Source organism: Amia ocellicauda, chromosome 1 (assembly GCF_036373705.1).
Source record: "Amia ocellicauda isolate fAmiCal2 chromosome 1, fAmiCal2.hap1, whole genome shotgun sequence".
Taxonomy (NCBI): domain Eukaryota; kingdom Metazoa; phylum Chordata; class Actinopteri; order Amiiformes; family Amiidae; genus Amia; species Amia ocellicauda.
This window is the reverse complement of record NC_089850.1, coordinates 17,077,226-17,103,650: the sequence shown is the minus strand read 5'-3', so window position 1 is coordinate 17,103,650 and position 26,425 is coordinate 17,077,226. Positions and strand designations below refer to the sequence as shown.

The 26,425-nt window shown below is 43.2% G+C and overlaps 1 protein-coding gene across 4 annotated transcripts; it reads left to right on the top strand.

Annotated features, from left to right (window-relative positions):
- The first annotated feature begins 11,325 nt into the window (after positions 1-11,325).
- On the top strand, positions 11,326-24,463 carry kctd3 (potassium channel tetramerization domain containing 3). 4 transcript variants are annotated; one of them, XM_066697270.1, is made up of 18 exons: positions 11,326-11,711; positions 12,876-12,929; positions 14,158-14,203; positions 14,898-14,971; positions 16,624-16,682; positions 17,006-17,086; positions 17,672-17,824; positions 18,997-19,087; positions 19,335-19,525; positions 20,799-20,914; positions 21,176-21,263; positions 21,364-21,480; positions 22,046-22,273; positions 22,439-22,594; positions 22,809-22,905; positions 23,029-23,228; positions 23,336-23,474; positions 23,812-24,463. In XM_066697270.1, the coding sequence occupies exons 1-18, from the start codon at positions 11,641-11,643 to the stop codon at positions 24,401-24,403; spliced, it is 2,553 nt and encodes an 850-aa protein (XP_066553367.1). In that variant the 5' UTR covers positions 11,326-11,640; the 3' UTR covers positions 24,404-24,463. The 4 variants fall into 4 exon arrangements, with proteins under 4 accessions (XP_066553367.1, XP_066553289.1, XP_066553484.1 ...); XM_066697192.1 differs by having other exon boundaries at positions 23,029-23,252; XM_066697387.1 differs by having other exon boundaries at positions 11,328-11,711; positions 22,103-22,273.
- Positions 24,464-26,425: the final 1,962 nt, after the last annotated feature.

Below are 26,425 nucleotides of genomic sequence, written 5' to 3'. Positions count from 1 at the left end.
CTTGTACCCCAAAACATTCAATATTTAGTTCATGCATTGAGAAGGATGCGCTGAATCGACTCTACAGAAACAGGTCAACGTGCTAGTAAAATACAGCTATATTTAACATGTTTATCTTTTTCCCCAACATTGGATATTAAAATATATTAAGAGAATATATTAAGTATAATTTCCCTTACTTATCAGACTACCTAGATGGCCCTACATTGTTTAACCTAAGAATATTTGTAAATAGATGTATTATACAAAAGTGCAAAACTATAGAATTGAGAAATGGTGTGAAACAGACTATAGGAATGATGTGTAAAATGGAAATTCAGAATAATCATGAAAGAGGTGTATTGTTATGGACATAATGTAACCAACCAACCAATTATGTGTTTTTTAAAAATATTATTATAATATTATTTTAATGTTAAAGAGCGAGAAAACTGTTCAGCATCTACAGCTTCAGATTTCAACTTTGTCATATGTACTGAGTGAACAAAGTATTGAATTTAAAGCTGATTTAGAAACATTGTTTTAGAAAATAAACAATAATTTCACATGAGTTTTATTTCCTGAACCTATTAATTTTTTGGTTATGCCATCAAATGATTTTACAGAATTTGTAAGACATTTTAAGAAGTGCATTTTAACACACAAACACACTGTTTATGTTGGCAGTCATTGCTTAATTAATTTCACATTTATTTTCTTTTTTTGGATGTATGCATTTAGCAAAGGCTTGGGCAATGTCTTCATCTTATTAATAGGCCTCCGTGCAGAAAGAGTAAAACAATCAGCATAGCGGAATCAGGAATGCAGAAGTAGAAATATTTGAACTTTTATTTTCATGATCAGCTTTTCATGACTTGTATAAGAAACTGAGATAGTTTCCAAATTTAAATGCATTTGGAGAGGCCAGGATTAAAGCTGAAAACTAAATATCCTAATCTGGAGTAATGCTAACATGTCTTTAATAAGCCTAGATGAATTGTCTAGATATTTTGCAAACTATTTTCGCCAACTGAATAGTGGCTCTGCATCCGACAGACCCCAGGCCATCCTGCTCAGGGGCCAGGTCCAGAGTTAGAGCAGGTCTGTGTTGGTCCATAGAGACAGCACGGTCACACGTTATGATTATTATCAGTAGTTTCTCCGACAAGTAAACGCATCAGCAACATGCTTAGAACGAAGTAGTTGTGAGAAATGTATAGTTTGTGAGAAAGGGAGAAAAGCGTCCAATACAAGCTGAGGGCAAGTGAGGGCAGGAGCGAAGGTTCCAGCAAAACACAGAAGCCAAAAATATGACAAAGCTTATTTAAAACTGGGCTTTACATGGAGCGGCCTCTCAGCATTAACTGCAATTAAAACAAACTATTGCTCCCGGCTTTTTCCTGTCTAAATTGCAACCCTGAATTCCACTACTTATATTGAATTTATTGAATTATACTGAATTCAGCTATCATTAGTTTGTGTCATGTTTCTTAAATGGTTGTAAAGTTTTGTTTAGGCTGTTTCCATTTAAACTGTTTTTGATCTCAAAATGTACTGATCTCTATATTGATCAAATCCCTACTTTTGTATTCATGGTTTTGCCAACATATTGTTTTGTTTTAGTAAACTATGAGGAAGCACAGTCATGTTTTGTCATTACAAAGTTTGAGAACCCCTGGTCTACATAGGTCCTGGTCAGGACCTTTGGTGACTGACTGACTTCAGATGACACATGATGGGATGTTGTGGACTATGACAGCCTGGGGCAAAAATGTGTAAACCACTAAACTTATGTCATTGTTAAAAATGGGATTGCGGAAAAAGAATGAGGCGGTTACAAAATGAAATCCTGCTTTGGGCCCCCAAAAGGCTATAAACGGCTCTGATTGCAATTGACCAATCATGATCAGGACTATTGAACCCAATATTTACCGTCAATTTGGAATGCCCAATCTGTACTTGATTTACACAACAGACAGAATGATCAACTGATTGCCTCCAGTTCCAGCAGTTTGTGTAGACAGATATATTTAAATGTAGGTATTTTATCTTATCAATATTTACACTACTTCAATAGACGTATACAGTATTACATATTACTATCATGATACTATTTTAATAGAGTATTTTATTTGCAATAGTAATGAAATTCATATTGAAAACTTTATTATTCGTAAAATTATAATTCATAATTTTACTACTACTACTACTAAGTGAGGACAAAGTGCACTTTACACCACAGACCCCATCAGTTCCAGCAGCTATTGCCTGAAGAGATATAGTTTAGAGATCTTGAAATGCAGACATTTTATATTATCAATATTCATACTAATTATACAGTAATTATTAATTATACAATATACATCAACACTACTTTAGGAGAGGTGTTTACATAATTTTAATTAAAAACAAAGTATTTTATATGAGAGATCAAATTTTATTGTTTAATTTACCCCACGTGGCACAACTTGCTCATTTAATATTTGGGTATATTCTGAAATCCATTCGCTTCCTCTATTAGACCCATGTGAGATATGTGTATGTATGTACAGTTTGTGTGTGTTTGTGTGTTACAGGTGCAATACTATTAAAACAAGTATTGAAATTATTATTATTACTGAGCCCAATCTGTACTTGATTTAGGAGCAGAAAGATCAGCTTTTCTTGGCATGCTTTACCAACAGAGATAATATTAAAGAATATTTAACCTTGAAATGCAGGTATTTTGTTATCATTATTTACACAGAATATTTACTCTACTTTAGGAGAGGCAATATTACATATTACTATTTTAATGCATTAATGTCTCAATTAGCAAATACAATCAGTGGTTCAAGGGGAAATGATCAACCCATTCAGTTGTGAAATGATGGAATTGCTGAATATCTCTACTGGCCAAAAATGTGAATCCAGCCAATGAAAAGGGACTTGCTGCTCTAGTTTCTGCAAAAAGAAGTGAACAATTTGAAGCTGTGGAATTACAAACATTTGCAACTAGTTGTCAAAATAATTGTTCTGTAGCACAATAAAATCAATGTATAGTGAAGAGAGCATGGTTGCCAGAAATCTGGACCTCAATGAGGAGAAGCTGTCTGTCTTCAGTCATGAGTGGGCAGATTATCTCTCATCCCAGTTTGATTCTGACCCTCACCTTCAGCAAGGCTATGCTATGATGAAAGGTAAAGCAGATTACATAGCTGCTCTTCACGAGAATCATGGACACAGCAGACTAGATTACCAGAATCAGATGACAACACACTACTAGTTTTAGATTCTGTGGCTTTTTGGCAGCAGTACCAGCATGCTGACAACATTACATTTCATGACTTGCAGAATGACATTTGGAAGAAACTACTCCACCTTAAGCCTAAGCTGTGTGACTGCATCAACTTTGTTGGTGATAGGTATGATGTCAGCCCATTGAAAAGCCTCAAATATGAAGAAAGGGAGAGAAGAAAACAGACCCAAGCAAAGTGTAGTGAATATGATCCATGTGATTCACTTCCCATACCTGAATGGAAGGTATTCCTTCAGAATGGAATGTTACTTCCAGTCTACTCAGTTCCTACGTTTTAAATGGTTCTGAGAATTGTGCTTATCCCATAAACCTTGTCCCACTTGCCAGGTATGGTGAATCAGGAGAGGATCTGACTGTAAAAGATGACATTATTACTGCTGCCCGACACTTCTTCATCTCCCTATATGATAAGTGGATTTGATGGCACCCTGGTTGCTCGGCATGCTCATCTCTTTGCAACAACAACGGGAGACCTGATACCTGAGGAGTCTACCACAGACGGAGGATGTTTTCCACCTCTGTCTTCTTCACAGTCTTCACCAGATGGCTGTGAGCAGAAACATTCACATTCCAGAGCCAAGTTATCCAGAAGCCATTTCGTTTGGAAGGATCATTGTGCATGAACAAGTTGGTACCCATTATGATACTTAAAGGACCCAAAGGCAAAGGAAGCCATGAACAAATACTGCAAATGCAAAACAAGTAAATGCTTGATGAAAAATGTTCTGTGACAAAGCAAAGTTAAAATGTACCATTGCGTGCTTATGTGCAGCAAATCCTAAGAGATGTGATCTAACTGAAGTTGAGCGTTTGGAACACTGTTAATCAAGGCAGGTGTCCTTGACATGAAGAGTCCACTACATCACAACTAATGTAGCAGCCAGTGCCCACTTTTCATTATTATTCCTTTCTTAGCAGAAACCCTTATCCAGGGCAACTTACATTTATTACCCTTTTATACAGCTGTTTTGGGTGTTTGTTTTTTACACTGGAGCAATGTAAGGGAAATACTTAGCTTAAGGATACAACAGCAGGATTCCAACCCACAACCTTCCAGGTATGAGTCCAGAGCCCGAACCCCTACTGCACACTGCTACCTAATGAAAAACAAATAATAATAATAAACAAATCAAAATGTAAATCAAAAAATGTAAATCGTTCTACACTGCTATTATTCTTGTGGTTTAGTTATTGTATCTCCTTGCAGTTACCTAATTCAATGTGTCTCTCTTTAAGCAATTTTGAGCGTGGCATGGTTGTTGGTGCCAGATGGGCCGGTCTGAGTATTTCATCTGCTCAGTTACTGGGATTTTCACGCACAACCATTTCTAGGGTTTACAAAGAATGGTGTGAAAAGGGAAAAACATCCAGTATGCGGCAGTCCTGTGGGCGAAAATGCCTTGTTGATGCTAGAGGTCAGAGGAGAATGGGCCGACTGATTCAAGCTGATAGAAGAGCAACTTTGACTGAAATAACCACTCGTTACAACCGAGGTATGCAGCAAAGCATTTGTGAAGCCACAACACATACAACCTTGAGGCGGATGGGCTACAACAGCAGAAGACCCCACCGGGTACCACTCATCTCCACTACAAATAGGAAAAAGAGGCTACAATTTGCACAAGCTCACCAAAATTGGACAGTTGAAGACTGGAAAAATGTTGCCTGGTCTGATGAGTCTCGATTTCTGTTGAGACATTCAGATGGTAGAGTCAGAATTTGGTGTAAACAGAATGAGAACATGGATCCATCATGCCTTGTTACCACTGTGCAGGCTGGTGGTGGTGGTGTAATGGTGTGGGGGATGTTTTCTTGGCACACTTTAGGCCCCTTAGTGCCAATTGGGCATCGCTTAAATGCCACGGCCTACCTGAGCATTGTTTCTGACCATGTCCATCCCTTTATGACCACCATGTACCCATCCTCTGATGGCTACTTCCAGCAGGATAATGCACCATGTCACAAAGGTCGAATCATTTCAAATTGGTTTCTTGAACATGACAATGAGTTCACTGTACTAAACTGGCCCCCACAGTCACCAGATCTCAACCCAATAGAGCATCTTTGGGATGTGGTGGAACGGGAGCTTCGTGCCCTGGATGTGCATCCCACAAATCTCCATCAACTGCAAGATGCTATCCTATCAATATGGGCCAACATTTCTAAAGAATGCTTTCAGCACCTTGTTGAATCAATGCCACGTAGAATTAAGGCAGTTCTGAAGGCGAAAGGGGGTCAAACACAGTATTAGTATGGTGTTCCTAATAATCCTTTAGGTGAGTGTATATGTAAACAATATGGTTATATATTTAAATAATAAGCTATATGCAATAGAACATCAATATAGGTGTTGACCTGTGCCAAAACTGATTAAATTGGACGTGTGAAGACAATTTTGCAAGGGCTGCCAAAAAGTGAGTGAAAGGACAACTTCAGCAGCACTCCCATGTCTCTGCGTCCAGCCAGGTGAGAAACTCAGGAAGCGCCATGGCAGCTGGGAAGTGCTCAGTCTTCTCACAGGTATTTGAATGTGTGTTTATGAAAAGTATCACCTGTAAAAGCTTTGGGATATATTTCAATTGCAGAGCACTAATCCCACCTACCTAGAAAAGTGCACAAGAGTGGTCCCATGCTACAGACTTGATCACTGTTATTTAAACGCCTTGTGAAAATGATAATTAATGGGTGATGTTATACTCCAGTATTTGGGCTCCCCTGTGTTGCTGCCAGTTGATGAAATATCTTGTATTTGCAGTGAATGAAGATAATACATATTCTATTATTTGTGTGAATGAAAGGATCTCTCTCATTAGAAGAGTCTGATCAATAAATATCATGTGGCCAAAAACATATAATCCACTTGCTTAATTACATATAGATGTGCAAAGCCATTGCTGTCTGCATCAGATGTGTATGTGTATATGTAGGTCCCCCTTTTGCCGCCAAAACAGCCCTGACCCATCGAGGCATGGACTCCACTAGACCTCTGAAGGTGTGCTGTGGTATCTGGCACCAAGACGTTAGCAGCAGATCCTTTAAGTCCTGTAAGTTGTGAGGTGTGGCCTCCATGGATCGGACTCATTTGTCCAGCACATCCCACAGATGCTCGATTGGATTGAGATCTGGGGACTTTGGAGGCCAAGTCAACACCTTGATCTCGTGATTCATCAGACCAGGCCACCTTCTTCCATTGCTCCGTGGTCCAGTTCTGATGCTCACGTGCCCATTGTAGGCGCTTTCGGCAGTGGAGAGGGGTCAGCATGGGCACCCTGACTGGTCTGCGGCTACGCAGCCCCATGCGCAACAAACTGCGATTCACTGTGTGTTCTGACACCTTTCTATCTGAACCAGCATTAACTTTTTCAGCAATTTGAGCTACAGTAGCTTGTCTGTTGGATTGGACCACACGGGCCAGCCTTCGCTCCCCACGTGCATCAATGAGCCTTGGCCGTCCATGACCCTGTCGCCGGTTCACCGCTTTTCCTTCCTTGGACCACTTTTGACAGGTACTGACCACTGCAGACCGGGAACACCCCACAAGAGCTGCAGTTTTGGAGATGCTCTGACCCAGTCGTCTAGCCATCACAATTTGGCCCTTGTCAAAGTCACTCAGATCCTTACGCTTGCCCATTTTTCCTGCTTCTAACACATCAACTTTGAGGACAAAATGTTCACTTGCTGCCTAATATATCCCACCCACTGACAGGTGCCATGAGAACAAGATTATCAGTGTTATTCACTTCAGCTGTCAGTGGTCATAATGTTATGGCTGATCGGTGTATATATATATATATATATCAAAATGGCTTTGAGATGCGAATAATAAGTGAGAATAACACTGATGACAGGAACCAGTGGAGGCAAAGCTTCAGATGACCGATGCCATATTTAGAGTGTGAAGATGCGCTCAAGCCTGGAAGAACAAACGGGATTCCTAAAATATGCAGAAATAGTTTGGTTTTTGATGTGGAAATGTATTAAAATACAAATGTAAATCACTGAATTTCTACAAAGAAAGACACAGTGCTCTCCATTAAAAGATATACTGTAAAATACATTAAGAAACAGTGTAACATAGTAGCTCAGGTATGAGGAACCCAGGTGCAGAGATAAGGGAGTGCAGGGACAGGCGAGGGTCAATACTGGCAAAAGCACTGTCGAGGAGGATCCGAAGGCAAGGTCAATAAGGCAAGCAAGGGTCAATTTCTATGGCATTGCAGGGTGTACAAACTGGGTTACTGTAGCAGGACCAGCAGCCTTGGGTGCAGCAACAGCAGTGGCGGGGCTTGCAGTGACAGGTGCAGCAGGCGGAGAGGCTGAAGCTGGGCTTGGTTGTAGCTGCTGAAGCAGACGATTCAAAGTGTCTGTGTCTTGTATCGCTAAGGGGAGGTCGATAAGGCAAACAAGGGTCAATGATGAGGCGAACAGGCTGGTAGGGAGAATCTGGGAATCGTAGGTCAACATACACATGGAAGTCAAGGAACAGGCAATAAATACTCAAGCAGGAACACTGAGTATAACAACTCAAGAGAAGACTAGACTAAGCAATGATTGGAGTGAACAAGGGCTTTATATACAGGGCAGGAGACAGACGGTAATAGGTGCTGGGCTGTGCTGAGCGAGTGGGAGCTGAGGGAGGTGAAAGAGTGCTCTGGGATTTGAGGGATGTGGATTGACATGGTTAGAGCTCTGGTGATGATGACCTCTGGTGGCGAGCTGGAGAGGTGAGGGGGGAAACCGTGACACACAGTTTATTTTCATATGGGTTTGCCATCCCATTCCTTAATAAAGTAAATCCTTAATCCTAACTATAACTCATTATATTTTGCCATTCAATTTGCTTTAAAAATATAAACTTTAAACTGAACTTTTCTAACTTATTAAAAGTAGTATGTTTTTAATGTAATTTATGTTGGATCTTGCATTGTAGTTTTGTTTCTGTCTCGGCTAATAAAGAGTGTTTTCCCACGTTTGCTGTTGGGTTTGTTCCCATATGGATTGACTCTGTGCTGCAGTTGGGTTGTAAAGGCAGTGCTGGTTAATGTGGTAGTCGCCCAATCAGGATTGCCTCATGCCCCATGAGGCTGTTGGGGTGACTGACTAGGGCATGGGGCACGGGGCAATCCCCACACCCCCCTACCAACTCGTCACTTCGTATGCCCCCACCCTGAAATTTCTGTTCATTTTGCCTTAGCGACTTAAAATCTCTGGCTACACCAGTGACTATATTACATATAAACACAAACCATTCGGCCTCTGCGCCATGGATAACACCAGGCCGCACTCGTGGGATCCCCCGCCGTTCTACAGGGCGCTCCGAGCCTTTGCGCTCGAAGTAGGCCTCCATAAAGTCGTGCTGGCCTCCTGGGATTAAAAGACCATCTGTAGATAGATGAGATCTACCCAGGAGACCAGCCGGATAGAAGATTTCCCTCCCGAAACCTGCCGGTTTATCTGGGTTAACGCTACGCACGTTTGCCTCACAAATACGCAGAAAGATGTCTCCTGGATGGCTGTGAGTCGGTGTCTCCCCACCCGAGTGTTCATGCACAGAAGGGGCATAGCTCCTTATGACACCTGCCCCTATAAGGGTTGCCTGGGGAAGGAGACGGAGGCTCACATCTTTAGAGATTGCCCCTCCGCTTACAGGGTCTGGCTCCTGTTTTCTCCGTTCCTCCACAGGTTTGCCGTTCCTGCGCAGGCGACCGCCCAGCAGATCTTATATGGTCCTGCCAGGGGATTAACATCTTCCACCCTGAGGTGCTGGTGGCGTGTCGTCTGCGCAGTGAAGCAGGTCCTGTGGGAGGGACGGAATATCTGTCTATTCAATAAGCAGGAGCTGGACCCGATTGTCATCGCGCGGAGGGGCATGGTGCTTGTGAGGGACTACGTCAATCTGGAGGTCCATCAGAGGGGCAAGGAGGAAGCCTATAAGAACTGGCACATACAAGATCTGGGGGAGCTCAGGATCCCATGATGGGACCCACCTCCGGGGACGGTCAGTTCCCCCTGCTGGAGCCCGAGTCCAAGATTTTTTAACTATTTTATGAATGATTGATTTTAAAATGACTTTTAAAAATGAATTTTAACTGTTTTTAAAGATTTAGTTGTTTTTAAAACACTAATTGTTTAGGGTTTTTTTGGTTTAGTTTTGTTCTATTTTTTTGTCAAATACATTGTCCGTTTTGGATTTAATTTTAAATGCATTGGACCTTTTTTGTTTGTTTTTTATTTTTACCTTTTTAATTGTTTCTTTATTTTGTCCATTGCATTTTCAGTTATTATCAATGTATTTGACCTTTTGTTGGTAGCAGTTTTGCTTTAATCACGTTTTTTTGTTGTTTTGTGCACTTGTTTATTTGAAGTTAAGTATTTTGTTTTCGTTAAATCACAAAGATTTTAAAAAAATTTAAGTGATCTTAAGAATTGATTTAAAAAAAGTTTTTAATCACAAGTATTAAACATTTGAAATGTTTTTATTTGTAAAATGTAAAATACTCTCAACAATAAAACAGTATAAACACAAATTTCATTGTTATTATGGTTTAATTCATTTGTGCATTGAGTGAAATGTGAAATTATTTGAAGTCTATACGGGACTATAAGCTATGTGCCTTTGTCCTTGTAATTACGAAATGTTTAATTTTTAAGATTATACAGACTATACTTATGCACTTTTTGCTTACATTTAAGTACTTTTATTGACATGAGTGTAGTTATATAAGTCGCATGCCCTGTGTATTGTGTGAGACAGGCGCTTCATGGGGCAGTGATGTTAAGGCACAGGCGCACACTGGGCAGGACGCGGATGTGGAGCTGGTTATTGGGGTACCACTGGTCGCGTTCGTGTGGCGCAGTTTTACGCAGTTCTGCGCGGCTCCACCAATGGGATCGGAGGAATTCTGCAGATCTGCGCAGAACTGCGGACATATGCACTACACAAACGCGGCCATAGTTTAATGCGGAGCTCCGTGCAGCCCCACAATAGTCCTCGTACGCTGCTGGAAAATGTCATTTATTTGAAATCGGTGCTATATGGGGAGAGCAACCACAACGGCAGGGAAACATTTGTTTTTCAAGCCATGGAGAAATGACCCCCTCTTGTGTGCATTTGTGCGACAGCGGCCTGCTGCTGCAGAAAGGGTGTGGGGTCATTGGGCGGCAGCATCATTGTAGTCGCATTCCCGGCATACGTGCTTGCCTGATGTAAATGTTATTCTGATATAACCCATGAGTCATCTGCATGGGGAATGGCAATACAAAACAACAGTTATTAATCAATATTTTGGGATGAGATTAGGTAAGAAAGAATGCATGCAAGCGACCTATGAAAGAATCAAGAATAACATTACTTAACATAGTGGTATTAGGCGACTTGGTAAAAAATGAATATATTGTGTATAAGGTCATTCAAATGGGCGAAGTCATGTCTAAACAAGAACAAAGATTGTTCGAACAGAATAATGTCTGAAGATACTTTTTGCATTATATATTACTGGAGACATATGCCTTTTTTAATGGTAGTATGCAGGTTATATCTGATGCTTTATAATTGAAATAGCAACAGTATAATATATAGGGCAGGAGTAGCATGCATCAGTAATGTATAAGTAAGTAGGTTAGTAGCTGTAGTGTATACTAGCATTTACATGAAAATACCTGCTATTATAAGATACTATATTAATATTGATCATACAATGGAAATGCCGCCCAGAGTAATTAAGTTGTTACAAATATAGCAGCTTAAAAGTGTCATGATAGATCGGGGAACAGGTCCATAGTCCAAATATAAGTTTATAAACGGGTTATTGTGAATAATACAGATCCTATAAAATACAGTAATAAAAGGCGACAGTGGGTATTGCTACGAGTCTGAATGTATTATAGGCTAATTCTGATCCGTTACGTTACACAATAAATAAAACAACCAAGACACTAACGAAATACAATATAACCCGGGGCCTGGACACAGTGACGTAAACACTGCGCGGCTCCACCAATGGGAGCGGTGGGATCCTGCAGATCTGCGCAGAACTGCGGACATCCGCGCTACACGGACGCGACCTCCTGCCGTGGGTTCCCGGAGCAGCGACGGGATGAGCTGCGCAGCGGCTGCCTACGCCGAGGCGGACGGCGCTGAGCCAGACGAGCGCTACGTATCCCGCAAAACACGCACATCCCGGCTGCTCGGCGCTGCGGTCCGCGATGAGCCGCTGCTCGGCCGCTTTCCTCCCCGCGTTTGGGTGTGAAGTCCGGGGTCGGGGGGCCGCCGCGTCTCGCTGCTTTTAAAGCCCTTGTTTTACAAGAGAAGAGAAGAAAAACGGCGAAACCCTGGCGCTGGGAGTAGCCGGGGCGGGGGAAAGATGGCCGGGAGCAGCAGCAGTTTTGTGTCGGGGTTTGGGGAAATCATCCAGCTCAACGTCGGCGGCACAAGGTAGGACGCGCGGTTGAAATGAACCGCTTTAACGTGAGGCGCACAGCATGCGTTTCTGAAGCGGACTGGGGCGAAACTGGGGCAGGACAGCAGAACCAGTACAGGAATAGGCCCCAGTCGCGCTGAACTGGGATGAGCCTGTGTGTGATTGTGAGCTAAGTGCACATTGAAATGCAGCCCCTGTGCATTTATTCCTGCAGTGCCGCTTATGTGTATTGGATGTCTTTATTTTTAAAGATCTGCGTGTATCCCACCATATTGCTTTCTCAACTGACAACCTATATCCTCCAGACAACATATGGGGTATTTTCATGCCCTGCCAGGCGACTGCACATTGGAGGCTGAATACTTGTACAACATATCCCTAAATCATAACATTACTATTACTATTATTATCCTCTTATAATTACAGCTATAGCAGATGCCTCTCTTTAAACACTACCGTAGTGTTTGTAATAAACTCCCAGTCCAAACAGTACTGACAGCATCGATGAACCTGTTATTCAAACCTGCGTTAAAAAACATCAACCACCATGACATTGTCATATTTAAAATGGAATTTGTGACATAAACAGTATGCCAGCACTTAAGTCGATGTTGTGTCCAATTAGTTGTCAATCAATTATGAATGAATCCATTCAAATCAGTCAGCTAATGAAGGTGACACATCGCCTGATTCCTGCGAAGCTGCATCTGTGAAAATGTCGTCTCTCACCAGGGAGTGGGTTTCTCTTATTTCTTCTCACAATACTGATGTATAGTCTAGCAGCTGCTGCGTTTTTCACTGTCAACCACACCGATCACCACAGAAAACCCATGTTTCATTGAAGTTGAATAATCGGCCTCTGAAATTAACTCTCAGGGTATAATGCTGTTTAATAATTCAGCATTTGTAAACCGAACTATATTGTCCACTGCAGTATGTAATAAAGGTCGATAATTAACCGTAAAACATGGAAAGTATAATGGGTTTCACGGGACTAAAGTGACCCACTGTCAAGTGTTCAACAAGATTCATGTAATGCCATCATTTTTCATCTCGGTGTCTTCATTGCCACACTGGCTTAATTGAAAGCAGTGGCTCCATTCCCCAGGCCTGGTGCTCATAGATGTCTTGCTCAGTATGTTGCCCACGATGCCTGACTCTTTCTCTTTGACTCACAGATTCAGCACCTCCAGACAAACTCTAATGTGGATCCCAGACTCGTTCTTCTCCAGGTAATTTGCTCCGTACGCTCGATGAATCCCTGGTGTTGTTATGACTGAGAGTAAATGAAGGGATACCGAAGCGTCTTGTTTTGTTAAGCTGGGTTGGCAAAGAAAATGCACAAGTTCTTTACAATCCCACCCCCAAGACTATTGTGCAATGCACATTCTTAGTGCATGATAGTATAACATTGATGTAAGATGTATGTTCTGAATAAACTCTGTAAGTAGCTCAAACATCTTTTACACTATTTCTAACGTCAGATCAACCACAGCTAAGGGTTTCCGCCATTTTAAAACCATTTCAAAGTATGATTTTCCCTTTTCCACGCCTTGATATTTTCACCTTTCAAAATGTGCAGAATCATAGTCAGTAAATGGGAAGAAAATGTGCCCCCCTTTGATGTGCAGTACTGTGTGAATGCTGCTGGTGTTTCTTAATGTGGCTTGACAACATAAAAAAGGTTAGAAATGTGAAAGGGCTACTTTGCGTGTCTTATGCAGTTGGTTTGGCTTCAGGAACAAAGAAGTACATTGAGTTAGGAATAGGACAGCCATGTCATACAACTGAGCACTTGACCGTCATGGCAGCATGATTCTTTCCTGGCTTTTTACATGTGCCGTCTTCATTTTGTTTGAAAAAGCCATACCCTGATCAGTGGTAGTTGGAGGTCTTCTGCTTATGAACACTTTATGACGTTGTAGTTCAACAGTTAGGTCCTCGGTGAAACTTCTGCAGCTTTATTCAGATGACTTGGTAGATTTTCCTTTGTCAGAAAGTCAATAATTGACAGCAAGTAAAGTTCACTTATTCTAGGATGCAGTTTGTAACAGACCCCCTACTACCAGATAGACCAATGCCATATGTACAAAGCTGCACTGTCTATAGCAACTATTCTGGCAGGTACAGGGAGTGTTTCAGTCCTCACAAATGCTGCCCGTGCAGCCAGTTCATACTATATTGTACAGCGTGAAATTAGTCTGAATTGTTGGAATTGCATCTCACCTCTTTAATCCTAAAAGAGAAATTCAAAACACTGCCATTAGACATTAACTTGGTTAAAACTACTAGTTGTTTTGAATAATTCTCAAACCTTAACATTTTCTGTGCTCCACTTCTCCAATGAGAGGTCAGTGTCACAAATGATTGAGTCATGACAGCTACTCACAGGAGAATGGTGTTCAACTTCATGTCTTACGGCTTCGCTCTGACATTTTGCCTGTCAACTGTTTCTTCTAGTTTGCTAAGTGGCAGGATATCAACACTGCGAGATGAAACTGGAGCGGTGAGTGTATTTTCTATTTGGTGTCTATTTTAAGAGAATGTGTTTGAAGGAGGAATATGAGGACATCAAAATATTGTTTAATTTATTTATGATTTGATTCTCATTTTCTAGTAGGTGGTTTAAACCCATTTTATATCAACATTATATCATATATCTAACTTATCAGTTCTTGTATTTTAATTCAGTGACCAAGGCTGTTAAGTCATGTATAGTTGACCTTCAAAGAGCCATCCAGAGCTATGTGGTCTTCTTTTGTATTGCATGGTCTTTACTAGCTCAGTGCTGCCCAAACACAGTGCTGGAGAGGCCCTATCCAGGTTGTTTTGTCAGTCACCCTAAATTGCTAATTTTAAAAGACTGGGAACACATGGAAGTTATCAATCAATTAAACAAATTACATGTTCAATTAAGGGACTGCAATTAAGGGTCACTGAGGGCTGAAAAGGGTAGCTGATTTTCCCTTATAGCAAATCTCTAAATAACTTAACAAGTCACCTGCTTAATTTGATGACAAATGCATTGTTCCAGATGTTAAGAAATTGATTAAAGGTTACCTATAAAACCTGTCAGATAGGGGCTCTCAAGGACTAGGTTTGGGCAGCACTGCACTATCTGGATGCAGAATAACAGGAGGAGTAACCTTCTCTGTTTTGTGTGTCAGTACAACCCACAAAAACAATGTTTTATTTTGCAGATATTTATTGACAGGGACCCAACAGCATTTGCACCAATTCTGAATTTCCTTCGAACCAAAGAACTAGATCTCCGGTAAGAATGAAACAAAAATATTATTTTCCAAACTATTTGAGCAACGTTTAAACTGAGGGAAGTATTGGATTAAAAGACATGTCAGTTTTCATGTCCGATTGGGAATCTGGCTATTTGACATCATTTTCCCTTGGTAGGTATAAATTGTTTATTTTCCGGACATGACAGGACATCATTTGCTGCCATCAATCCAGTCACATTGTCAAATTATATTGATAAATGTTTTTATTCATTATTAAATGTTTCTAAAGTAAATTCCATACACAGCACCTCCAAAAAGATCTGTATTTGCAATAACAAATGCATAGATGCACATTTGTATAGAAATATGGAGCCAATCAATGGAAACGATATATGTTTTTTAAGTCAGAGATTAGAGGGAAAAAAGTGTTGAATAAGTCTGTGGATTTTCCTGGTTTCCTGTTGTACTCTTCTGGTTTTCTACAGTGTCTTGAATTAGCATTTATTCACCAGTTTGCAACCTTATTGCCCAGTTCTTGCCCAGTTCTTGCCCAGAGGTGAGCATGAATGGAGTTGAAATACAGGGCAACTGTGAAGGTTTTTCTTGCCTCCTACACTGTGACACGTGTGTGTTGTTGAGTGCACATCCACAGGGTCATGCTGAACAGGTTCATAGCGCTTGCAGATGTGTCTGCTGGGGGACACCACGTACACTGTGTGCCAGCCCCTCTGACGTCTCTTCCTCTGTATGTAAGCTTACAAAACTCTTCCTGCCGACCCATAGATGCGGTTGGACTTTGCCATGACAGCGTGTTGTGGACTGATGACTCCCACCTTCATGGACAAGTGAACACCCACACTTGAGTAATCTGGGGTGAGAGCAGTCCTCACGCCTCCTCTAGAAAGCCTGTTATAAAGGTTGGGTTCAGCAGTAGTGCCATCATTGGGTTGGGTTTTCCAGGAGCCCACAGAGTATGGTCTAAGAACTGTTTTTATTTTCTTTAGCTAGATGGCCATTCAGCTGGACAATGTATTCCCTGATAATATTTCAGAAGATGGTGCTAACAGTGAAGAGTTGAGCCAACTCAACTTGAGGCTGAGGAACCCTCTTTACTTTCAGGGAACAAATTGTCTGAAGGAGATTTCTATGTATTTACTTATAAAAAAGAAAAAAAAAGTATTATTGAGTGGCATCGCCGAGTGGCAACATCTGCAGGTGAGGGACTGTTCAGCTTGGCGCTGTGTGTGCAGGCACTTCACTTTTGTAACGTGTGTGTTGGGAGCTGCCAGCGAGGACTGGAATGGTTGAAGTAGCTCTGTAATTAGCCCTTAGTCCTCTCCAGGACTTGCAGGTATTTTTAAATGTTAAGAGACACTGGTCTACAGGTCCTCATAACATTTGTTAAAGACAAGACACTTATTTTATGAAAGTAATGTGTAAGCTATGGTTTCCACAAACATGACCTAAAATAAGGGGGAAAAATGTTTGTTGATGAATATGTATTTTTTTTTTTTAAGTTGATCAAATCAGCCTCCTACAAGCCACAGGTTTGTGCATTTTCTGGCAGCATGCAGAACTCTTAGCTTGCCCTGAGTGTGTGACAGATCTATACTTAAGGGCGATGTGCAGTTGGCAAAACTTGTTCAGCATGAGGCTCTAATAACATGATGCACTGTTGTCTCCTCTGCAGGGGCGTGAACATAAATGTCCTTCGACACGAGGCAGAATTTTATGGCATCACACCATTGGGTAGGTTTAATAAACATTTTGCTCAGTAAAATGTGTTTCAGTATTTTTGGTAGTTACAGCAGTCTGGATTTGTGAACAGTATGCTTTTCAACATCCTTTTCACAAAGCATCACGTATTACAGTCAAAGCAATTACAATACACAGCATAAGTCCTATTTAAACTAAACTAAAATCAGTACAAAATCTAGTGTAATAGTTACAATATTGTGCGCAGTGGGGCCAGAGCAGACAATGTCCATTAGCACAGAGGCTGCTACAGAAACGATACCCACACAATCAGTGCTTTTATGAGTCTGTGGCCTGTTTGTTTCCCGGTACGTCAGTGCGAAGGTTGCTTCTGTGCGAGGAGCTGGAGCGATCGTCATGTGGCAGTGTGCTGTTCCACGGATACCTCCCCCCACCTGGTGAGTTTCTGTTCTCACTCCTCCCTGCCTCTCAGTGTGGGGGCAGCCCAGTCAGGGGCTGGCTGCATGAAGTGAAGTGGGGTTTCACCTTTGGGTGTTCCTTGAGTTGATGGTGATGATCATATGCTAGTTAAGGGGAAAATTGTTGTATTTCTTCAGACTTAAGGGGGTTTAAGCAACAGTTTTTTAAATGCAACTCTCCCTTGATTCTGTATTTTACATTCTGTGCTACTTTGCACTTAAGATAAAGCACTCACATACCCTCATTGATTTAGGACTTGGAAGTGCTTATATGTAATCTAAAGAAGTGCAGATTTTTAAAAACTATTCATAGAGCTACTGGTTGGAAAGAAAAACTCACTGTAACAGCTCCTCAGTGTGTTTGATAGACGCTCGGCTGATTTCCCCAAAACACAACCAAACAACTGTTAATAGTGATGAAAACATTACAAAATGTGAGAGCAAGATGTTTTCATCTTAAACACAAGAAACTTAGTCCTTAAAAAGCAGTTGCAAGTTTATTTTGTGGTGCTGCGGAGCCCTCTGAGATGTTTTGCATTGTTTTGCCCTGCTCTGTCCTGGCAGCCATTCCCAACCGCACGGTGAATGCAGCCGCAGCGGCCGCCCCCCTGCCGGAGGAGAGAGCGGGGCTGAGCGTGCCTGAAGGAGGCCCTCCGAGGAGCAGCCCGCAGCCTGCCCTCCCGGGGCCCCCTAGCGCAGAGGGGCCCCAGCAGCTGGGTGAGTTCACAGGGATCCAGCATGTGATAGCAGTACACACAGGCAAGGCGTGGCTTTAGATGGGTTCGTTCTGGTTTTCAGATACATTGACAATGGGACAAATTTTAATTGACTGACTGGTTTGTATGAAGAGAGAATGTGAGTGAGATGTGTGCCGAATGCCACAGGGTTGTTAACTGTATCTGATTCCATGATGTGGTGTAAACCTGTTTATTGTAACTGGTCACAACTCAAGTTTGATACATTTAAAAAGAAAACGTTAGTTTTATAAAATACAATGTCAAAACAAATGTTTAGAAAGGCAGTAATGGTGAAGTTGAAAAACATCCAGGATAGAGCCAGCTTGTGCACAGCAGTATCCAGATGTTTTTGCCTCTCGTTTGTTCATGAAAAGGCTTGTTTAGTGCATCACACGGACCTCAATAATGGCTCTATTGTTAGGGTCTACTAAGTGTTCACTGAATTTCCCCCGCACAGAGCGGTGCTTTGTGTTTGAGCACCAGTAAGTGTTTTGGGATAGTTCCTGGCCGACGAATGCTTTACGAGCACAACAAGAACCGTCTGGCACCCCTGCAAATATGACGACAAAAGGTTTTTAAATGTTATTTTCAAATGGAAAGACCAGAACAGCGGTCTATAGGTGACAGAAGAAATGTACCTTGCGACACACAGGAAATGCTTAAGAATGGTTGTTTTTAGAGTAAAACAATGACTCGATTACAGCTTTGCTGGAGCTGTTCGCATTCGATCACTAGTGTCTGTGTTTGGGCTCCTTCCTATGAAAACAAAGGATGGTGGGTGCCATGGCAACTGTCTGGCTATGTGTGAGTCACAGCCGAGCATGCAGGCCCGGGATCAGCCTCACAGATCCTTTTTGTTCAGGAGGAATATACTTTCTGCCCTTGCTTGCTTTTTCAGAGGAGGAGACTGAAGCTCAGTCCGGACCAAACTTAGACAAAGCACCAAATGAGAATTTTAGAAATCGAAAAATATAGCATTCTTTTTAAACTGTCTGAACGTTTTCCTATATCATCCAATTAGTCCTAAGACTCTCAGGCAAAACATTGTCATTGATCGTCAGGGTGGGCGCACATTTTAATATGGGATTGTGTTAAAGGTGATTTACCAATATACTGTACACATAATTCCTCTTTTCAATTTGTTTCCTCTAGGGTCCCCTGTAGATCCAAGGAAAGTGTTAATTGTAGCCGGTCATCACAACTGGATTGTAGCAGCGTATGCCCATTTTGTCATCTGTTACAGGTATCTATCTACCCCAGAGTTACACATTTCAGATGTGTTTTTTTTTATCACTGTTGTATTCTTTGCCCTCTGTTAGTTGGTTTGTGTTTTTAGTGACAAATAAAGGAAACTATCCTTTAGTTTGGAGGACCAGTCCAAAGACCTGGACCCCAGCTGCTCTAGTTCACACACACAGCCGGAGCCCCATCTCGCCTTCTTGTTTGGCTTGAAAGAATGATTGTAAGTTGTTTTTCTAAAACTACTGCAGGATCAAAGAGTCCTCCGGCTGGCAGCAGGTTTTCTCCAGCCCTTTCCTGGACTGGGCCATCGAGCGGGTGGCTCTCAACGCCAAGGTGGTGGGCGGCCCCCATGGGGACAAGGACAAAATGGTGGCGGTGGCGTCCGAGAGCAGCATCATCCTGTGGAGCATCCAGGACGGGGGCAGCGGCAGCGAGATAGGCAAGTGTGCTCAGGGGGGGTTTAATTTGTGCAACGGCTCCATTAGCTTTCAGTGCCGGAAAAACAATTCTGTGGAATCAGTTGGATATAATGGATGAGTGGTTTACATGATCAACCTAAGAAGTAACCCTTTTAGTTTAAATGAACAGGGTTCCCCCCCCCACCAGTTATTACTGTTGAAGTAAGAGGAGTTTTTGCCATTCTTTGCCATTGTGGTGTATCATTTAATTGTTAGTTATCCCACCAATACCACCAACCTATTTAATAAATAAACTTTGCAGGCTCCTTTTTGGCTACCAGAGATGGCAACCATATGCTGCTATTTCTGCATTGTCATGTCTTTGAGTCCTGGTGTAGTTCCATGCGAATACAAATAAATATATATCTACACACACAGATGGTGACCATAATAAAAGAGCAACCCGCATAAAGAAGCAATAAGCAAACCGCATCTCCACCTTGCTTGAACGCTCTTCAAAACCTGACAGCAGAGTCGAAACAAAATTACTGGAGCTGGCGCCTGCAATGATGGGGCTCTCCCCGTGGCCGGCCTCCTTTCAATATTACTTACCCGAAACAGTCCTGCCGCTCTGCTGCTGTAAGCACTATTCTGGCGGAGGGCCCCTTAAGACAGGGGCCTGTCAGTCTTCATCCTCCCCCCCCGCCTCTGACAGCCTTCAAGGCCGAGCCGCTGAGCGGGAGTGACATCTCAAATTCCTTGCGACGTGCACAGCTGTCTAGGTTGATTTCCTGCTGAACGCTTGCCTCTCTCCCGAGTAATCAGCCCCAGCACTGTTTTTATTTGTAACTATTCGCTTATAACCTGACCATCTGAGTGTCTGGGAGAACGGGGTGCATCGGCGCCAGGCAAGACTGAGCCGGAGATTGGGCTGCCGCGGCGGCTGTTCCTGATAAAGACCTGAGCACCTTCCTCTCACTCGAGCTGCTCGGGAGAGATCAGGGGTGTGATGCAAGGGCTAGAGATCAGATTGATCAGTTGAAAATGTTTTTATATATCCGTGGAGTGCATCTAACAGTAGTAAACCAGTGCAACACATGCATATAATTATGTTCAAGTTGTGTATTCCAAAGTGCTGTTTGACAGTGGCTTCGCACTGACGATGATCAATATTTAGAGACCCTTGGGGAGAATATCCCCAGTGTTTGTACAGTTTCCATCTGCTTTAAGAAATTCTCATCACAAAGAAAAATGTAATAAATAAAAAAATTGTGCGACGACACCGATGTAACAGGAGCTGATTTTCCTGTGCAGGAGTGTTCAGCCTAGGAGTGCCGGTGGATGCCCTGTTCTTCATTGGAAACCAGCTGGTTGCCACTAGTCACACAGGGAAGGTGGGCGTGTGGAATGCTGTGACGCAACACTGGCAGGTAAAGCCGTCCGTGGCTTTCTTAGCCTTAACTTCCAGAGAATTACCCTTAGCCTTGAGAGACTGAGCTGAACGCTGATCACACCAGTGAAATGTGTGGATTTTATTGGAAGCATTTCTGGACTCCAAGACCTAGGTCACCAGTCTTTCTGAAGCAATGCTAATTCTCACTGTGAAAAACAAGATGGCGGTTGGTAGTTGTGTGAGAGTGGCTCCGTGTCCTGGTGGCTTGAGCATCTGTCTGGCTCTTTTCCTCTCGTAGGTTCAGGATGTGGTTCCTATCACCAGTTACGACACTGCAGGCTCCTTCCTCCTCTTGGGCTGCAACAATGGCTCCATCTACTACATAGGTAATAAAAACCTTTGCTTAATGAGTTGTGGTATATTTTATGCAATTTTAAAGTCCTGGTCTCATCCTCTCCCTTTTTCACTGTGTTTATCCCACAACAGACATGCAGAAGTTCCCTTTAAGAATGAAGGACAACGATCTTCTGGTGACAGAGCTGTACCATGACCCATCCAACGATGCCATCACAGCCCTGAGCGTCTATCTCACACCGAAGACCAGTAAGTTCCCACCGCGCCGCTCCTGGTCTCGAGGTCTGTCTGGTTACTGGGGAATCTTTCAGATAATCTTTGAGAAGGACTACAAAACGGACATTACCTGCGTAGCTTCTTGCCTTTGTCCCTCTCCGTAGCTTTTGGAAATGAGGTGTTCTTAATGGGGGAACCTCAAAAGAGTTGATTCAGATTGTATTGCAGTATTGGTTTCTGACTGTTATTTCCAACCCTATTTCTTTGAGTTTAATGGGCTAAAATATAGCCTGCTTTGATGATGATGGATTTTGAGGACTGGAAAAACAAGATTAAGTGTGATTATATATATATTTTTAAAAGGTTAATAACATATCTTAAGCTGTTAACATGAACATTGTGAATAAATATAACATTTTCCATCAAATAAAATAATTTAAAGCTCCTAAAAGAGATTACAAATGACTAACGTGACAGTATAGAGCATGGTTAGAGAAGTGCTGAGAAAATCAGTTTAAATTCTGCCCTGCCTATAGAAACATCCAGCTTGTGTTTTGCAGTTTTTTTGTAGTTTTTTTTGTTTTCTTCTTCGTTACAGCGCCAGATGTTTCTAAGGCAATAGCTGCTCTGTCACTGAGAGATGCTGTGTTTTTAGGTGTGAGCGGGAACTGGATTGAGATTGCCTACGGCACCAGCTCGGGGGCGGTCAGAGTGATCGTGCAGCACCCCGAGACCGTGGGCTCTGGGCCCCAGCTCTTCCAGACCTTCACCGTGCACCGCAGCCCCGTCACCAAGATCATGCTGTCCGAGAAACACCTGGTCTCAGGTAACTGGAAGCTCGCGCCATCTCACTCCATCCAATTCAAAACGGACTCAATGCATTCTGCCACACAGACGTTACTCAAGGGTGTGATTATTGGGCAGGGTGCTTCTCAAAGCAAGCCTCGCCTGCAAGAGAGAGGTCTCAAGAGATGGCTTTCCTGTCTTCCAGTGTGTGCCGACAACAACCACGTGCGCACCTGGACGGTGACGCGCTTCAGGGGCATGATCTCCACGCAGCCTGGCTCCACCCCTCTGGCCTCCTTCAAGATCCTGTCCCTGGAGGAGACCGAGAGCCACGGCAGCTACTCCTCGGGCAACGACATCGGTCAGTGAGAAGTTTAAAAAAAAAAAAAAAAAAAAAAAAAAAAAAAAGCATTCTTCCTTCAGTAGCTCTGTAAGGTTTTTTTTTTATTATCTGATCAATTATATGAGCAGTCTTCCCTCTCAAGTTAGACCCACGACATCCCTCTCCTGTCTTTCATGTATTTGGGACAAAACCAAACTAAAAACTAAAATTAATGCCTTTTTTCTCTCCACAGGCCCATTCGGTGAGAGGGATGACCAGCAAGTTTTCATCCAGAAAGTTATCCCCATAACCAACAAGCTGTTTGTGCGCTTATCTTCGACAGGCAAACGGTACAGTCCGCTTCCCTTCTTGTCCCTGTCAGTTTGTGTTAGCACTGTGCTATACTGGACTGTTTCAGCAGCAGTATGGCACTCCGGCGAGGAGACTCACATCCGCTCTCATGTCCCCAACAGCATCTGTGAGATCCAGGCGGTGGACGGCACCACCATCTCCTGCTTCACGGTGCGGGAGTGCGAAGGCTCCAGCCGGATGGGCTCCAGGCCGCGCCGCTACCTCTTCACTGGCCACGGCAACGGCAGCATCCAGATGTGGGACCTCACCACGGCCATGGACACGGTCGGCAAGCCCGAGGACAAGGCCAAGAAGGACGTGGGTGAGGAGCTGTGTTTGCGTAATTGTAAGTGGGAGGGGCCGGACCTAGGGCTGCTCTGTGATTGGTTGGAGGAGGAGTGATGTACTGACCGGCTGCTCTTGTGGTAGATGTGGGCGGCCCAACAGAAGAGGAGCTGCTGAAGCTGCTGGACCAGTGTGACCTCAGCACCTCCCGCTGCGCCACGCCCAACATCAGCCCCGCCCCCTCCGTGGTGCAGCACAGCCGCCTGCGTGAGTCCTGCTCCAGGTGAGACCCCCGCTGCTGCCGCACGAATCCTGGGATCGAGAACACTGCGCAAAAAACATCGATCTTAACATTTTTGTACAACAATTTTGCAGTTGATGGCTTAAAATATGCCTTTTAATTCAAGGTACCCTACATGTAACATAATGTACAGTCCAGAGAAAAGTGTTAAACTCATCCAGTTAATAGACCAATTTGGTTACTTAGGGGGCTGAGAAGTAGAAGCCCTCTCATTAAATGTGTAAATTTTGTTTTTCGTCACTCCACGGCAGAGGAGAATGCATTGTGTGGTGCTTTGTTCCAATTCCCTGGATCTGAGTCCCTCGTGTTGCCGTTTCAGTCTGCAGCTGCACCCCCAGGACACCATTCCCGAGAGCGCCACCTACGGGGCAGTGAGGCCCTACAGAGAGAGCCCCCTGCTGGCCCGCGCCCGGCGCACCGAGAGCTTCCACAGCTACAAGGACTTCCAGCCCTTCACCCTGGGCAAGAGCCTGCTGGACAGGGGCAGCTATGAGCACGGCAGCCTGTCTCTGGTGCCGGCGACAGAAGCCCGGCGCAGTCTGGCCGAGTGCGGCTCTGGGGACAAGAGAGGCTCGGCAGTGCAGCTGTGGTCCGGCAGAGCGGTCGACGGCCCGCCAGACCCCCTCCGACCGGCGCCCGACAGCCCCGGGGACTCCAAGAAGAAGGGGCCGGAGGAGGAGGGGGACGGGAAGCTGGAGGGCAAGAAGAAGAGCGCGTTTGAAGGGAGCTTCCTCGGGAGGAAGAAGGCGCCCCCTGTACCTCAGCTGGCATCGTCGTCGCCGCCACCCTCCTGTGGCGCAGAGGGCGGGAGCGAGTCCCCCGGCACAACCTCCGCCTCCCCGTCCCCCACCAAGATGGCCACCTCCCCCCGCCACCGGAAGAACGACTCCTCCCAGGAGTACAGCTTGTGAGACGAGGGGGAGGGGAGAGGATGCACAGACACACTGACACAGGAAGCACCCAGGACTGGACGTGTGGGTGACCTGTGAATTCAGCACGAAGGATTTGTATATTTAATTGCAGTCGTTCGATAACGCACTAATTCTCCCCAAACTGACGCTGATGCGAGGCGTTCCGGGTCGGGGGCCGGAGCAGAGCGTGTGACATGTCCTGATGAGGAGAGAGCAGCGCCAGAGGAGCCTCGTGTGTTCGGGCAAAGCCTGGGTCAAAGAGTAATATATATATGAGGAGCTGTTGGGACACAAGTCAATGGCTGATATACGAAGGGTAGAGTTTATTTGTCTTCAACCTGGTTCATACATTTCGAATGTTTTCATGATGCTTAATTGTCAGACACTATGGTTAGCAGTAGGGTCAATATACAAGGTTAATATTAATGAATACTGTCTAAATGCATCATTTATAAACACTGGGGTTAATTTATTTTCAAGATGGCTAATTTATATGGCTAAATTGATTATAATCTAGAGTTAATATAACACTAATGGAGACCTTCAGGCTCCTAACATGATCCATCTTGAGAATAAATTAGACAAACTCTTCATAAGTGGACCATAAGGACAATATAATAACCATTTACAAATGGAACCATCATGAACAAATATTTACCAGTTAAATACTAAATATTAATCCAATAATTGTTTTAATGACACCTTATCCTATTTGTGAGTATATATTCAAAATTTACTGAAGAACAACTAAGAAAGGATGATGCAACCTAAATATATATATATGAGGCAATCTCTCTGTCTGATGACAAATATGTAAATTGTTTTAAGCCCTGATGTGTAACGTGTTAAGAAAACGAACAAAAAAAGAACAGTTGATTTTGAGTCCCAACAAGCTCTAAAATAACTCTAAATATGAATTCTGGTAACTTGTAGCTTTAAGGACAAAGGGACCTTACTGAAGGATGATGTTAGAGTAGACGGTGAATGTGGGAGGCTGGGTGGGCTTATGCTGTTACCATTGACCCTGCTGCAGGTGGGATGGGTGAAACCATAACCAGAATCGAGCACAAAGCCAAGCACACCTCACCGGACCCGGCCGTAGCTCTCCCTCTGAACATCTCGTTGTTTGGTGCTAATCAGACCGGCCAGAGTGGGCGAGTGATTCTAGCTGCTCTAACCAGCAGGATGAATAAAGCACAATACAGGGAGGGAGGAATTCAGTTTTTCTTTTCTTACTCTTAATTTTAGAGTGCCTTTTCAATGTGACAATGGTTGAATCGCATAATAATGAAACCAAAGCCAGTTATTTATATTTTTGAGTCTGTCCTGCCTAGTGTTCTGGTAATATGACAGTCCCTGTTTATGTGTGACATATCGTGTGCTGGTGTCTGTGAGGTGTGGGGCGTGGTGCCCGTTTGGTTTCACTCGGTTCTGAGTGGCTGTGAGATGATTACAGAGTTGGTGACGCGAGCAAACAGTTATTTGAGTTTTCAGTATGAGCGCAGATGTTTATTTACAGTACATTTCACAAAATGGACTGACAACGTTAATACTAAACTTAATGTATCTATTGTATTACATTTACTTCAGGTTTTCCTCTGTGTGTGCATTTGTTTTGGTTCTGTTTGGTTTTTATGTGTTTTTAACTATATTTGCACTCGTCCTTTTTTATTTTTGATGCGTCCTTTTTGCAGAGACCTGGAAAATAGTGTGCTGCTTAGTTAGCAAACGAGTCCTCAATTGTATGAAATGTCTCCTAATTGTAACATGAAATGAAGTTTTCTTACTGGATGCTTTTCTGCATGTTCTCTGCGCAGTGGGACATCTCTGTAGGGGGTACCGAACTGTCTGAAGGTCTGTTCTAGCAATTTCTTGCCATTTTGCACGGTGCTATGTTTACAATTTCAATCCAGCAAGGAGAAAGCATCAGCCATTATGTACAAAAAGAAAAATACAATGTGTATACATACTGGAACCAATTGTATTTTTTGAATTGTATAATTATTACATCACTAAACATGA